This window comes from Podarcis vaucheri (genome assembly GCF_965113315.1).
Source record: "Podarcis vaucheri genome assembly, chromosome: 6".
NCBI lineage: Eukaryota > Metazoa > Chordata > Lepidosauria > Squamata > Lacertidae > Podarcis > Podarcis vaucheri.
The window spans coordinates 3960764-3976163 of record NC_138764.1 but is presented as its reverse complement, the minus strand read 5'-3'; the positions used below and the strand labels follow the sequence as shown (position 1 = coordinate 3976163).

At 45.3% G+C, this 15400-nt stretch overlaps 2 protein-coding genes across 2 annotated transcripts in view; one reads left to right on the top strand and one right to left on the bottom strand.

Annotated features, from left to right (window-relative positions):
* The window catches only part of TNFSF4 (TNF superfamily member 4), a 62724-nt gene that overhangs the window by 30941 nt on the left and 16383 nt on the right, over positions 1 to 15400 (bottom strand). The window lies entirely within an intron of this gene.
* LOC309534494 (mitotic-spindle organizing protein 2A-like) overlaps positions 508 to 15400 on the top strand; it is a 28322-nt gene continuing 13429 nt past the window's right edge. Inside the window, exons 1-2 of the mRNA XM_082226703.1 lie at positions 508 to 678; positions 3812 to 3930. Coding sequence (XP_082082829.1) covers positions 524 to 678; positions 3812 to 3930 — 274 coding nt within the window. The 5' untranslated portion in view covers positions 508 to 523. The remainder of the gene's footprint in view (positions 679 to 3811; positions 3931 to 15400) is intronic.

Sequence of the window (15400 nt, the reverse complement as noted above, 5' to 3'; positions counted from 1 at the left end):
GAGACACCTGCAGGGCGAGCCTGGAGTTGGCTGTCCTCCCTCAAGCGTCTCGTCCGCAGCCCGATCCTGCACCACAGGGCCGCCCCTCGCTCCTGGCGGGGGGAGGGAGGGAGAAGCCCCCCCCCCCCGCTTGACCTCTGCCATGTCTGCCTCGTCCAGAGCGGCGAGCGGGTCCTGCCCGAGGGGCGCCCCAGGAATCTGCCCCCCCCCCGCTTCTGAGACTGAGCGGGAGCACCGAGGGCTCAGGCGAGGGCAGCCGGGGGGGGGGCGCTGCTTCCGCGCCGCCGAGGCTCCTCGGCTGCTGCCTGGCTCCTCGGGCGGCCTCCGGCCCCTTGAGCGCGCGCGCGCGGGGCTGCTCCTTCCCGGCTTCCCCGGAGCGCGGGGCTTTTGCGCAGGGGCCGCGCGTGCGCGACTCGCCTCCCCGCCTCCGACCAACTTCGCTTCCCAGAGTTCTTCGCGGCAGGGCCGGGCGCCGGGGCGCGGCGACGCTCCCAGCATGCCTTTCGCGCCGGCTGGCGGGGCGATGTCTGGCCCGGGCGCGGAGGCGGCGGCGGCGGGGCTGGCGAAGGCGGGGGCCGGAGCGCCTCGCCCCCGGAGGAAGCTGCTCACGGCGGAAGAGGCAGAACTGTTCGAGCTGGCGCAGGCGGCGGGGAGCGGCCTCGACCCGGAAGTGTTCAAGTGAGCGGGGGGGGGCGGTGTAACGTGACGCGCCTTTGTAATCCGCCCCGCGACCCTCGCGCGAAAGGCGGCACACAAAAGCCGGAGGGGGAATCAAAGGCTCCGCATTGCTAAGCCAGGCTATGGTTACTGTAATTGCCACTTGTTCTTTACTCCAGGCAGATTGCAGATAAATAAGGACAGGTGAAAAGCTGGAGGGGTGTGTGTAAACCCATTAGTAAATAAAACAAGCATTCATGGAATAACACCCACCCACATGTCAGGAGCTCGGCCTACACTCGAGTAGGACCCTGACAGAGGCACATGCCCGACTGGCATGTTCTGTCCCTTCTGGTCATTCGGGAGTGTCAAAAGCTTTCTTCTGCCCGAACATCACAGCAACCGATGCCAACAGAGACAGGCACACTTGGGGATCCGCAGAGTGTTTGCAGTTCGCATAACAGACCTCAGCAACACAGCATTTTGGCTAATCTACTTTATTTACATATAAACACACATGGAGCACTGCAACATGGCTCCCTCTCTCTCCAGCATCAGACAGCAAAGAAAAAGAACAAAGGTCAATAGTCCCACTTCACGGAACACAGGAACACAAACATCCTGTCTCCATCACTTCCCACTCTGTGGAGTCAAAACATACACTGTCATGTGAAGGACAACAATCCCATGACAGCAATCATGGAGCAGGAATTCTAACACCACCCACAGAAGATCTCTTGAAACCGCACAGACAGTCATAGCAAGGACAGAACAGCACCAGCTTCACGAAAAGCAACCAGTTCCCTGTGGGAGCAAGGAAGCCTTCGCCTGCCAGCTGTTCAGAGGCCCCTGTCCCTTGATGGTGACTCCCTCCAATGCCACTACATAACATGGCAGAGGAAGTGAAATAGTGCCCCTTGGCACTCCTCTTAAGTGCTCCCACAACCACAGGGGTCAGAGGCACTACATGTGACATGTTTGAATTCCACCCCCCAACTACCGTATTTTTCGCACCATAGGACGCACTTTTCCCCTCCTAAAAAGCAAGGGAAAATGTGTGTGCGTCCTATGGAACGAATGCAGGGGGGAGGCAGGCGGGAAAAGCCCCCAAGAGCCGCACACAAGCTCCGTGAGCTCTTGTGGGCTTTTCAGCAGGAGGGAGAAGGGACTGACTGGCGGCATCAGTCCCTTCTCCCACCTCCCAGAAAAGCCAGGAGAAGCCGCAATCTCTTTAAAGGGATTGCGCAGCTTCTGCGGGCTTTTGCGAGAGGTGAGGGAATCCCCCCGCCTCCCAGGAAAGCCAGGAGAAGCCGTGCAGCCCTTTTAAAGTGCGCGCGGCTTCTGCCGGTTTTGCAGGAGGTGGGGGAATCCCCCCGCCTCCCAGGAAAGCCAGGAGAAGCCGTGCAGCCCTTTTAAAGTGTGCGCGGCTTCTGCCGGTTTTGCGGGAGGTGAGGGAATCCCCCCACCTCCCAGAAAAGCCAGGAGAAGCCGCGATCTCTTTAAAGGGTTTGCACGGCTTCTGCGGGCTTTTGGGAGAGGTGAGGGAATCCCCCCACCTCCCAGGAAAGCCCTGTGCAGCTCCTCCGCCAAGGAGAGGCTGCACAGGGCTAAAGGGGAAGCCAAAACAGCGAGAGGAATCCATCCCGCTCGGTGCCTTGGCTTCCTCCATAGCTGCGCGCAACCCCTCTGCCAAGGAGAGGTTGTGTGCAGCCTGTACGCTGCTCTTTGGGGCTGCTGGGGGGAAAAAGATTTTTTTTCTTGAATTCCCCCCCTAAAAACTGGGTGCGCCCTATGGTCCGGTGCGCCCTATGGTGCGAAAAATACGGTATATTATGTAGCAGGGAAGAGTATCCTATGGGGCCAGGGAGCCCAGAGTAGTCTCTCAGTGGCATCTGCTCAAAGCTACCACTCTTACGGGAATCAGCCTTAGCTGGCAGCAGAGAGGCGCTCCTGCCTGTGCTACTCAGAGCTCCCAGGACCTTCCTTTTTTACCTCTTATGCTCAGAGTTTTCCTGTAAGCCACTCCCTCTGTCAGTCTCAGTTGCAGTATGAATGATAGTTCCCGGCAGGGCTGTGGAACTGGATTCAGGCAGCCATGGGATCATAGAATTGTAGAGTTGGAAGGGACACTCAGGATCATCTAGTCCAACCCCCTGCAAAGCAGGAATACGCATTTGTCCCGTATGGGGATCAAACATTGGTGTTATCGGCACCGTGCTCTACCCAGCTGAGCTATCTCCCCCTGCCCCATGTAAACATCTCTCTGGCGTTTAGAAGGCATTTGAAGGCAGCCCTGTACAGGGAAGTTTTGAATGTTTGAGTTTTTTTGTGTTTTAATATTTTGCTGGAAGCCACCCAGAGTGGATGGGCCAACCCAGATGGGCAGCATATAACAACAACAATAAAAATAAAAATGGGTGGGGCTGCCCACCTGACAGCCAAGGGACATAACGGAGTCGAGTGGTGTGTTTTTGCCCATGCATGCAAAGGCATAGCCAACAAAATGTGGACAACCAGCTGATTGTCAAGCTTAGTGCTCAGTACTTTCCAAGACCCAACAATCAGCTGGTTGTGTGGGGTTTCAAAGCTACAGCATTACCTGCCTCACACCTGGCATCATATATGGCATCTGGTGTAGGGCGGGTGGACATGGCTTAAAGGTCATCTTAGGCCCACAGACCAGAAAGCTCACGCACCTTGTGGGGATAAATGGTATGTTGTAAGCCACATTGTCTCCAGTCCAGTCCACAATATGGGGATAATGCCTATGCACTGAATTTGAATTTGCAGGACATTTTTTTGTAACTGTTTCAAGACTAATTGACTGTAGGGTAGCTCAGTCGGTAGAGCATGTGACTCTTAATCTTAGGGTTGTGGGTTGGAGCTGCACGTTGGACGGCAAAATACTCCTGCTTTCCGGAGGGTTGTACTAGATGACCCTCGTGATCCTTTCCAACTCTACAATTCTATCATTCTATGACACTTTCACATAAAACATGGCCTAAGTTAAAGAGAATGTGAACTGCAGTCTGCGTTTTTGGGGAAAAAACCAAAAAACAGCAACCCAGCAACAAGAAACAAATCAGGAAATCTAATTTCCAGACAATGAATTGTTAGTATAGTACTTTTAATGTCTACCTATGTTCCCTTCTAGGATTCTGCTGGACCTTTTGCGCATGAATGTGGCACCTTTGGCTGTTTTCCAGATGCTGCGCTCCATGTGTGCTGGGCAGAGGCTTGTCAGTGCTGAGGCTGCTCCTGAGCCAACGCGAGGTTAGTGGTGCCCCCCCACCCCTTAAGGACAGAGGTGCTTGTTAAAGGCTGCTGCTCACCAGGGCTTAATTTGTGCCAGGGAAACTAGTAGCAACGATAAGAGTATCTTTAAGCATCGAGTACCTCTCCTACATTTTGATTATTTTCCACAGTCAGTTCTCAATTTGAAGAAGATGTTAAGCTGCTAGGATGGGCCTACAGTATCATTTTCTTTCCATATGTTAATAGCTTTCAAGTTGCAAACTGAGAATTGTATAAATCATACAAATCTGACTGAAGTTATACATCTTTGAAAGTATAAAGCCATTTTAAAAACTACTCTCTTTGCTATGCAGTTGAAATTAGAATTTGTGAAATGTCCATTTTCTGACCTCTGATATTTTCTATATCACTCAAGCCTGATCCTCTTTTGCACACAATCCATTAAAACCAAAGATTTTAAAAAATAAGTGCCACTCTCTGCATGAATTTATTTTACTGATTTTTAACATCCACTTTCTAAGCTGTAGATAACATCCTGTTCCTGGGACTATAGGAAACCCTCTTGTTATGAGTCAGCCATTTGTTTAGCTTAGTGTTGTCAACACTGACCGGCAGCTGTTCTTCTGGGTTTCACGTGTGTCTTTTCCCCTGGAGATGTCAGGGAAAGCTCCGCCGCTGAGCTATTGCTGAGTCAGCAAGTTTTCAATAAAATGCAACTGTACATTCTTGTGTTGCGTTCAGTCTAATCCTAACTAGGCTTCTTGGGAAGTAAATTCTTTTGATTTTCAGTTAGACTTGTCAAAGTGCATTGAGCTTTGCAGTCCCAATATGATATACATTCCAGATCACCTTTTATGTCTGTTTCTCAGGCAGCATTTGAAAGATCAGTAAATATTAACATTATTAGAGCAGATACAATTTTGTTCACCTTGTTTACTGTTCTACAGTTCAGGAATGAACATTTTGCCTGTCATAGTTCAGAATTATTGCTTCTAATTAGCATATCTATGTTGATCAGAAGCAGTAGTTCTTTGGTGGCCTTATTTTATGTCATAGCACCGCCTGTTCTTAGCCAAGGCCCCTTCACAGCAATTCTGACCATGTTTGTGCTTAGCACTGGATATAATCTGGTTTCTGGGTTACAGTCTCATTCAAGAGAAGGGCAAAAACAAGGCTTTATAAAGCGGGAGGCAGAGGACCAGGGAGATGAGGCCTAAGTACTAGAAGGCAGCACAGAAAAGGTGAGTTTGCGGTAGAAACTGTGAAGACTATGGGGAAGCTGTTCAGCCACTAGGAAGACATGGCAGCTGAGATGAAGGCACACGTGTGAGAAGGAAAGAAAGTGGGTCAGCAGGAGACAAGCTTGCAGGAGGTGGGGAGCTGAGCACAACAGGCCGCCCTCTGGTTTCTTTCAGGGCCCTTCTCGGTTGCATGTTGGTGAGCATTCATTCATGCATTCACATACCTAATGATCTGTTAATTCTTCTGGTGCGTACTGGAGTCTGCAGCGCTAGACCACTTAACTGGATGGCTTCCTACTGATCAACGGCCGAGGTCCCACATACAACCCCCTGGATTTATTCTGTGTTTGGGCTTGCTTGTTAATTTCTCCCATCTCTGATATTGTATCTACCACCCTGAGCTGTGCTAAAAGTTGCCCAGATCTTGCCTTCCTGTTCACCTACTCCCCACTTTCATTGTAGCACTCTTGGCACGTCAGGACTATAGATCTGCTTTTTAAGGCTGAGAGGGGGCATTGAAATAAGCAAAGAGCCCTCATTCTCCCCCCATCTTTCTGATTGAGGAGAAGAGTGCTGCTGTGTGGAGAGGAGCAACTGCTGCAGCCTGACATTTGTGGCTCCTCTGAATTAAGCATCAAATTGCATAGTGCACACAAAATAGTCCTCTTTTTTTGTTTTGTTATTGGAAAAGCAGCTTTTGGAAGGCAAAGCTTGGAACAGAGAAGTGGCTGCTGACTTCACTTTCTTTCCAACAACACCAGAACTGGCGTATGAATATAAACAACAATTTTACTAGAATAAGTATATAACCTCATAAATCAACTAGACAATGAGCAAACTAAAGTGCAGTGTGCATAACCAAGCCTGGAGCTACTCATAAACATAGAATGTACCAGTGTCTCTCTCGTTGCTGTACTGGTTACGTATGCAATAAGTATGTCAACATAGCTGGAACAAATAGTCGTTGGAAGCACAAAGCCATAAACGTAGGAGTGGTTGCTAAAAAGCATTCTTCAAGTAGTCGTTAGCTGGAAGCGCAAAGTCAAATGATCAATTGAAGCCAAATGGATGAGACCTGTTTTCCGGATATTATCCAGGTTTTGCAGCAAACTTCATCAGTCCATAATGCTAAATAATATGGAATAATACAGAATGGCATTCCAGTTACAGTAAATGAACGACGCAATACCCATCTCATGTTGTATCTTACTTAATCGCTCAACACATTTCACTCAAGAAAAAAGATACTCACAGGCACAGCAAATGTAGAAACTGGTGATACCAAACATTTAAATACATTACAGGTGCTTGGAATCAATAATCACATTCATACATGGTTAAAGGTACAGTAACACTTCCCTGTTATTGCTAAACAAACAAAGACACAAAAATAGATTTATATATAACAACCAGGGTCAAATTCAGTATTCAAACCTTTTGGAAACAAGGTTCCTAGTTAAAATATTAATTTGTACTCTTTTTGTATCAAGGCTCTTCATACATCAACAGATCTAAAAGGTAGTTTTTTTAAAGTCCACAGGATGAAAAAACTCAGGTCATTTTCAGTATGGGCCTCTTGCTGGAAATGTTGGGCTAACGGGGCGGGTAGGCAAGCATTGCATATTTTGGACCTTTGCTCATAAATTCCAGTCCTGATTGCACAGGACCTACATATAAAAGCTCGCAAGCACAACAGATACAGTACACACAATTTTTTGTAGAACAATTTGTAAACTGTTGCAAGACAATCTTTCGCCCATTTATTGTGTTGGTAAATGATTTCACGGGCAAAGCAAATCTGCAACATGTGCAATGACTGCATCTATAATGCCCTTTCAGCGTAGTGTGTGGGTCGTCATTATGGTATTCAAGTAGATCAGTATGGGAAAGAATGTCCCTAAGCGATCTAGGACGCCTTTTGCCTAAAATGGGCACATTTTGACAGCCTGGAATATGGGGAATGATGTGCCAATGTCTCGTAATCACTCTTTCAATAGAAGAAGATAAATAGTTGTCCTCTATAGAACCAAAAATCCTGTCCTGATTGTTTTTGGGTTTCGGTACCAACAATTCCTGCCTAGAAGTTCTTTTAGCCCTTTCAAAGGCCGTTTGAATTATTTCCTCCAGATAGCCTCTATCTCTTAATGAAGAGGAAAGGGATGCAGCATTTTTTTTAAAAAAAAAATCAGTATCAAGGGAAGAACTTCTTTTAAGTCTAATATTTTTTTAAAAAAATAATATTTATTAGTAGTTTTCAGAATTATAAGAAGAAAAAACATTAAAAAACAACACTATAATAGACAAAGGGGAAAAAAGGAAAAAACACAAAAACCAATACAACAATACAACAAAAAGATAAAAAGAAAAAAGAAAACAACACAAATCCCAGATTACATATCTAAAACTTCCATTTGCTTGTTTCATTTACTTCCTCACACCTCCCTTTTTGTATTCTAGTTTAATTAGTTATTTCTTCAAATTCTTTCCATCTTTCTCAATTTTTGTTAAAAAATTTATCCTAACCTAATTTAATCTAATAATTAACTCAACCAATCCTTTCCATCTTTCCCCATATTCTATTATTCACATTACCTTAATTAATTTAACCTTATCTTACCCTAAAACACCTTAAAGCTTGAATCTTAGTTATCAAATATACATTACTCCTGATATCATTTCTGATAAAGTCATATAGTTTCATTCCAACAATTTCCCTAATATTCATTAATTTTTAGCCAATTCCCCAAATAGAAAATTTTCTTTATAAATTTTCTTCCAATCTTCATCCAACGTCCCTTCTTCCTGGTCTCAGATCGTGTCAGTTCTTACTGTCCATTCCATCTAGTCCATCAATCTGGAAGCCTTATGTCCGAGGCCCTTAAGTCTCTTCCATGTCCCTTCTGCAATTCTTCTTCTTCTTGTTTATACTTGCCCTTTTCCTTGTCTTTTGTTGGTCTCTTTCTTAGTTTCTTTCCTTTCTCATTGAGGGGTAGGCCTCTGGGGGATTCCAAGCCAAAATTGTCCCCATCTCCCTTCATCAAACCCGCCCATTCCCCACAGTCCCACTCCCCACAATCCTCAATATAGTCCAAAAAGTTTTTAAAAGCATATTCCAAGGTCTCTCCAACGTTGGGAACCTCCTCGACTCCAGACGCCCCCTGGCCCACTCCAACTTCAATCTTCAATGACAACGGCTCATACTCCTGTAGGGCCTCGGGACTCTCCATTTGTATTATTTGGGGTGCAACCGCATCCTCCTCCATTATCTTCTGCACTTGCCCAGTCAGTACAGATTCATGAGTTGGTCCCTGGATAATTTCTGTATCAATATTCCCTATTTGCCCACAGTTATTAACTGCAACAGTCAAATCCATTTTCTCATTCATCAAGTCCATCTTCTCATGCATCTGTTCCAGCAGGGCACTTGTCTTGCATAAGGCAAGCACCCATTCTTCTTTCCAACTCATCTTTAGTCAAGGTCAGAAAAGCCTGTTCCCACGGTCTTAATCTCACATCTGTTGAGCCCTCAAATGTACTGCAGCAACAATTTGACAAGCTCCCTCTAGAGGAGGCAATTTCTATTTGTATCCATTTTTTTTTTAGGCAAGTCCAACAAAGGAAAATTACTTTCGTTTTTCAGATATTTTTCAGATATTTTGTTTCTTTAAAATGCAAAAGGCAACATTGGAATCAACTTGTTTCTCTTCTTTAGCTATCTGTCAAAATATTCCATTGACAGTCAATGAACCTCTCCAACAATTTCTGTCTCTGACACCCCGTTCCCAGGTTAGAGACGGTGGAAACTTGTCCTTCTTCACTCCTCTCCTGCTAGGGTTGAACAAAGTTCCCCCCTTTTCTCCTGCTTCCAAGGGGGTTTCAGTAATTCTAAATGAAGGAAATTTAGACTTTTTTGACAGCTTTCCAGGCTTTAGCTTACAAAGTTTTTGCTTTAGTCTATATACAAAAAGCGGAAGGCAGACTTGCTGTTTTGAACCTTCCCGCTTCGTTACCAAATTAAGAAATTTCTTGATCCAATTTTCCATTTCTACTCACAGGTACTTGTTTTAAATCCAATTGTCCACAGGAAAAAGTCAGCGCCCTCCGGCAATGGCTGTGCGGCTTCACTCCGTGAAAGTAGCAGTCAGTTTGCAGCACCGCGCTTCTCACCCCACTTTGCTCTGGAGCCCCTAAATGGGATTCCCTGCGAGTAGGGTGCCCTGCCGAACCCCACGTTCCCAGGCTTCCTCCGCCTGGGATTTCTAGCGGGTCCCCACCTTCGCCGCGGCAGGAAGACCCAGTTTCCACGGAGCCCGTTCCTCCAAACGGAGGAACTCCGCCATTCACCGATGGCGCTGACCCGGAAGTCCTTCTTTTACCGTATTTTTTGCACCATAACACTCACTTTTTTCCTCCTAGAAAGTAAGGGGAAATGTCTGTGCGTGTTATGGAGCGAATGCCTGCGGGTGGCAGGGGGGGGATCTGCTGCAGTCGTGAGCAGAGGATCCATGGTTCCCCTTCCTTCCCTCCTCCGTGGTTACAAAGCATGGATCCACATGGATCCTCAGGATTTTTGCATTGGGCTACTCCAAACTCACTGTCAGATCACATGTCTGTGGCCACAGCATGAACCACAAAAATCATATATCCACTATTTCGTTTAGAATATTTTTTTTCTTGTTTTCCTCCTCTAAAAACTACGTGCGTGTTATGGTCTGGTGCGTGTTATAGAGCGAAAAATACGGTAAGTCTAATAAATTGGCTGAGCCGGAGACTATTTTTTAATTGGACTGGATGGTTAGAATGATAATGAAGTAAATAATTCCTATCAGTAGGTTTGCAAAAAATAGCAAGGAGAGACAAGAAGGCCTTCTTAAACAAGCAATGCAAAGAAATAGAGGAAAACAACAGAATGGGAAGAACCAGAGATCTGTTCAAGAAAATTGGAGATATGAAAGGAACACTTTGTACAAAGATTACCATAATAAAGGACAAAAGTGGAAAGGACCTAACAGAAGCAGAAGAAGAGGTGGCAAGAATACACAGAGGAATTATACCAGAAGGATATCATAGAATCATAGAGTTGGAATAGACCACAAGGGCCATCGAGTCCAACCCCCTGCCAAGCAGGAAACACCATCAGAGCACTCCTGACATATGGTTGTCAAGCCTCTGCTTAAAGACCTCCAAAGAAGGAGACTCCACCACACTCCTTGGCAGCAAATTCCACTGTCAAACAGCTCTTACTGTCAGGAAGTTCTTCCTAATGTTTAGGTGGAATCTTCTTTCTTGTAGTTTGGATCCATTGCTCCGTGTCCGCTTCTCTGGAGCAGCAGAAAACAACCTTTCTCCCTCCTCTATGTGACATCCTTTTATATATTTGAACATGGCTATCATATCACCCCTTAACCTCCTCTTCTCCAGGCTAAACATGCCCCAGCTCCCTTAGCCGTTCCTCATAAGGCATCGTTTCCAGGCCTTGGACCATTTTGGTTGCCCTCCTCTGGACACGTTCCAGTTTGTCAGTGTCCTTCTTGAACTGTGGTGCCCAGAACTGGACACAGTACTCCAGATATGGATATGGATGGCCCGTACACCCCAGGTAGTGTGGTTGCTGACCTTGAGCCAGACATCCTGGAGAGTGAAGTCAAATGGGCCTGAGAGAGCACTGCAAATAACAAGGCCAGTGGAAGTGATGGTATTCCAGCCGAACTATTTAAAATTTTAAAAGATGATGCCGTTAAAGTGCTACACTCAATATGCCAGCAAGTTTGGAAAACTCAGCAGTGGCCAGAGGATTGGAGAAGATCAGTCTACATCCCAATCCCAAAGAAGGGCAGTGCCAAAGAATGCTCCAACTACTGCACAATTGCACTCATTTCGCACGCTAGCAAGGTTATGCTTAAAATTCTACAAGGCAGGCCTAAGCAGTATGTGGACCAAGAACTCCCAGAAGTGCAAGCTGGATTTCGAAGGGACAGAGGAACCAGAGACCAAATTGCAAACATGCGCTGGATTATGGAGAAAGCTAGAGAGTTCCAGAAAGACATTTACTTCTGCTTCATTGACTATGCAAAAGCCTTTGACTGTGTCGACCACAGCAAACTATGGCAAGTTCTTAAAGAAATGGGACTGCCTGATCACCTCATCTGTCTCCTGAAAAATCTCTACGTGGGACAAGAAGCTACAGTTAGAACTGGATATGGAACAACTGATTGGTTCAAAATTGGGAAAGGAGTACGACAAGGCTGTATATTGTCTCCCTGCTTATTTAACTTATATGCAGAATTCATCATGCGAAAGGCTGAGCTGGATGAATCCCTAGCCGGAATTAAGATCGCCGGAAGAAATATCAACAACCTCAGATATGCAGATGACACAACCTTGATGGCAGAAAGTGAGGAGGAATTAAAGAACCTTTTAATGAGGGTGAAAGAGGAGAGCGCAAAATTTGGTCTGAAGCTGAACATCAAAAAAACGAAGCTCATGGCCACTGGGCCCATCACCTCCTGGCAAATAGAAGGGGAAGAAATGGAGGCAGTGAGAGATTTTACTTTCTTGGGCTCCATGATCACTGCAGATGGTGACAGCAGTCACGAAATTAAAAGACACCTGCTTCTTGGGAGAAAAGCAATGACAAACTTAGACAGTATCTTAATAAGTAGAGACATCACCTTGCCAACATAGTAAAAGCTCTGGTTTTCCCAGTAGTGATGTATGGAAGTGAAAGCTGGACCATAAAGAAGGCTGATCGCCAAAGAATTGATGCTTTTGAATTATGGTGCTGGAGGAGACTCTTGAGAGTCCCATGGACCTCAAGAAGATCAAACCTATCCATTCTTAAGGAAATCAGCCCTGAGTGCTTACTGGAAGGACTGATTGTGAAGCTGAGGCTCCAATACTTTGGCCACCTCATGAGAAGAGAAGACTCCCTGGAAAAGACCCTGATGTTGGGAAAGATGGCGGGCACAAGAAGAAGGGGATGACAGAGGACGAGATGGTTGGACAGTGTTCTTGAGGCTACCAGCATGAGTTTGAGCAGACTGCGGGAGGCAGTGGAAGACAGGAGTGCCTGGCGTGCTCTGGTCCATGGGGTCACGAAGAGTCGGACATGACTAAACGACTAAACAACAACAACAAGGTTTGCAAAATGGGCGTAAATTAATGACATGTTCATTACGTTCAGTAACAAAAAATAATTCAAATTCTAGAAAGGAAATGCTAACCTCGCTCTTTTTACCAGTAAATCTTAAAGCTGTATTACATTGATTTAACCAAATGTCAAATTCCAAGAATATATCCTGGTCCAAAACAAAAATAAAATCATCAATGTAACGATCATCAATGTAACGATAATAAGCCAACAAATGCTTCCTAAATGGATTTGAATCACTCAAAATATATTCTAAATCAAAATAACGCATATAGACACAGGCGAGGGATGGTGCACAATGGGCGCCCATCGCCACGCCCCTGCATTGAAAATAAAACTGTTCTTTAAAGCGGAAGAAATTATTTTCAAGAATAAGGTCCAACAGATTGAATAACACATGTACCAGCGGATCATTTTGATTACTGTTTTATTGTCATGCAGTATTTGTTCAACCAGGGAACGTAACCTATCCAATGAAACATTAGTATACAAAGCTTCAACATCCCAAGTAGCTAATATAGCACCCTGGGGAACAGCGAGACCTTCTATGACAGAAATAAAATGTTGAGTATCCTTAATGTAGGATGGGGTTCTTATTGCCAAAGGATTAAGGATTGAATCCACAAATTGTCCTGCAGGCTCAAGGAGGGACCCAGACCCAGAGATAATGGGGTGGCCGGGAGGGGGGGAAATCCCTTTATGAATTTTGGGGAGGGTATTAAAAATTGGAACACGACTATGTTCTGGTACTAAGAATTCAGCTAACTGGTCAGATATTAAACCAAGGGCAGACGCCTCTTGGACTACCAATAAAAGCTTACGTCTGACCTCATTAGTTGGATCATAATTCACGGGTTGATAACTGTTGAAAGGTCTCCTATTCATACACTTGTTTATCTAAAACTACAACGGCCCCTCCCTTATCCGCTTGTTTAATAACGAGATGTTTTTTCTCAGAAATCTCTTTAAGAATATTGTTTTCTTCCCTAGACAAATTGAAGGATTTATACTGTTTCTTCCACTCGATTTTCTCTATATCTCTTAACACTAAGGACTGATATGTTTGGATATAATGATTGTGTGTTACAGGATTGAACCGGGACTTAATTCTCAATGGGAGTAGGCTGGTATATCTTGCCTGCAAAAAAGTCTCTAAGCTTTTATGAACGTCTACGCGAGTTTGAAAGGTGGAATAGCCAGGTGTGGGCACAAAACCCAATCCTTTCTCAAGTATATTTCCACTCTAATTTACTCGTCAGAAGACAAACTAACAACTAATGATTCTGTTGGAATCCTTTCCTCCTGGATGAGCATTTCCCCGGCTCCTGCGAAAACCCGGATAACGCCTGTTGGACCTAAGCTGCAATTCCCTGTCTCTTTCTTTTTCTTTTTTTTAAAAAAAGATATTTATTAAAAGGTTTTAAGATATAACAAGAAAAAAGAAAAATAAACATACAAAATAAAAAAACAGTTAAAAACACACATTAATTTTCAATAACATAACTTCCATACACTTATTTCCTCGGACCTCCTCCTCCCTCCCTTCTTTGTATTCCAGTTCGATTTGTTAGTTCAGCAAATCCTTACCATTAAACTTTTACCCATTTGTAAAACCTCTTTTTTCATATCTCTTAAAGCATTACAGCTGGAAACCGCTTAGTTTCTATCCAACATCCTTCTAACATTCATTAATTTTACAATGTTTCTGTAAGTAATCTTTGAATTTCTTCCAGTCTTCTTTCACCGACTCTTCTCCCTGGTCTCGGATTCTGCCAGTCATTTCTGCCAATTCCATGTAGTCAATCACCTTCATCTGCCATTCTTCCAGGGGCAATTCCCTGTCTCTCTCCGTCTTGCTGTCACTGTGGCTGGAAGCACTGATAGAATCATAATCACTAGGGAAATCATGTGGTCTAGTGCTGTCATGTCTTCTGGGTTGGATTTTACCCTTTTTATCGTCTTAATCCACCAGTATATGTTGTTATGGGCATAATCATTTTTATCCCTATTAAATTTCAGCATTTTCAATTTCTTAATCTCCTCAGTGTAAGTGTTTAACTCCTCCTTTGTGATCTGCACCAACTTGTCCATTTTCTGTGATTTTAATTGAGTTTTTAAATTTGCTAATACCATACAAATTTCCTTATCAACAATCTCTATCATGTGTACATTGTTCCAAGCACCTGTAATGTATTTAAATGTTTGGTATCACCAGTTTCTACATTTGCTGTGCCTGTGAGTACCGTATGTTCTGGTGTATAAGACAACTTTTGAACCCCGGAAAATCTTTTCCAAAGCCAGGGGTCGTCTTATACGCCGGATATGGTGGTGGCAGGTGGTGGCAGTGGCAGCTAGCTTGGAACGGCGACGGGCAGAAGGATGGTAAGAGCCGCCCCCCACCTCCATCCCTGGCCGCCTCCCGAAGCAGCAGCAACCGCAGCAGCCTCCCCTTCCCACAACAAGGTGGTGCGCGGCTTCAGCCAGGGCTCTAAGGAGCTGAGCATCCCCACAACTGCCAGAACTACCAGCCGGTGAGCGCAGCCCGTCGCTTTGCTGGACGGCCGATCGGGGCTCACTCGCTTCACCTCGGGCTGCTGCGACGGCAGAGGCAGCGGAGGGGTGCACGCTCTGCCCCGGCGGCGCTTGGCGGGCTTTAGGTTTGGGGGGGCTGCCTCTAGTTTGCTGCAGGCGGGGGTAGTCTTATACGGCGAGTATATCCCAAACTCTGTATTTTAACAGGATTCCAAGCTCCTGTAATGTATTTAAATGTTTGGTATCACCAGTTTCTACATTCTATAGTTTCTACATTTGCTGTGCCTGTGAGTACCTTTTGTCTTGAATGAACCGTGTTGAGTGATTAAAATACAACATGAGATGGGTACAGTGGTACCTCGGGTTACGTACTTAATTTGTTCTGGAGGTCCATTCTTAACCTGAAACTGTTCTTAACATGAAGCACCACTTTACCTAATGGGGCCTCCCGCTGCTGCCGCACCATCGGAGCACAATTTCTGTTCTCAACCTGAAGCAACCTGAACCCGAGATAATATTTCTGGGTTAGCGGAGTCTGTAACCTGAAGTGTATGTAACCTGAAGC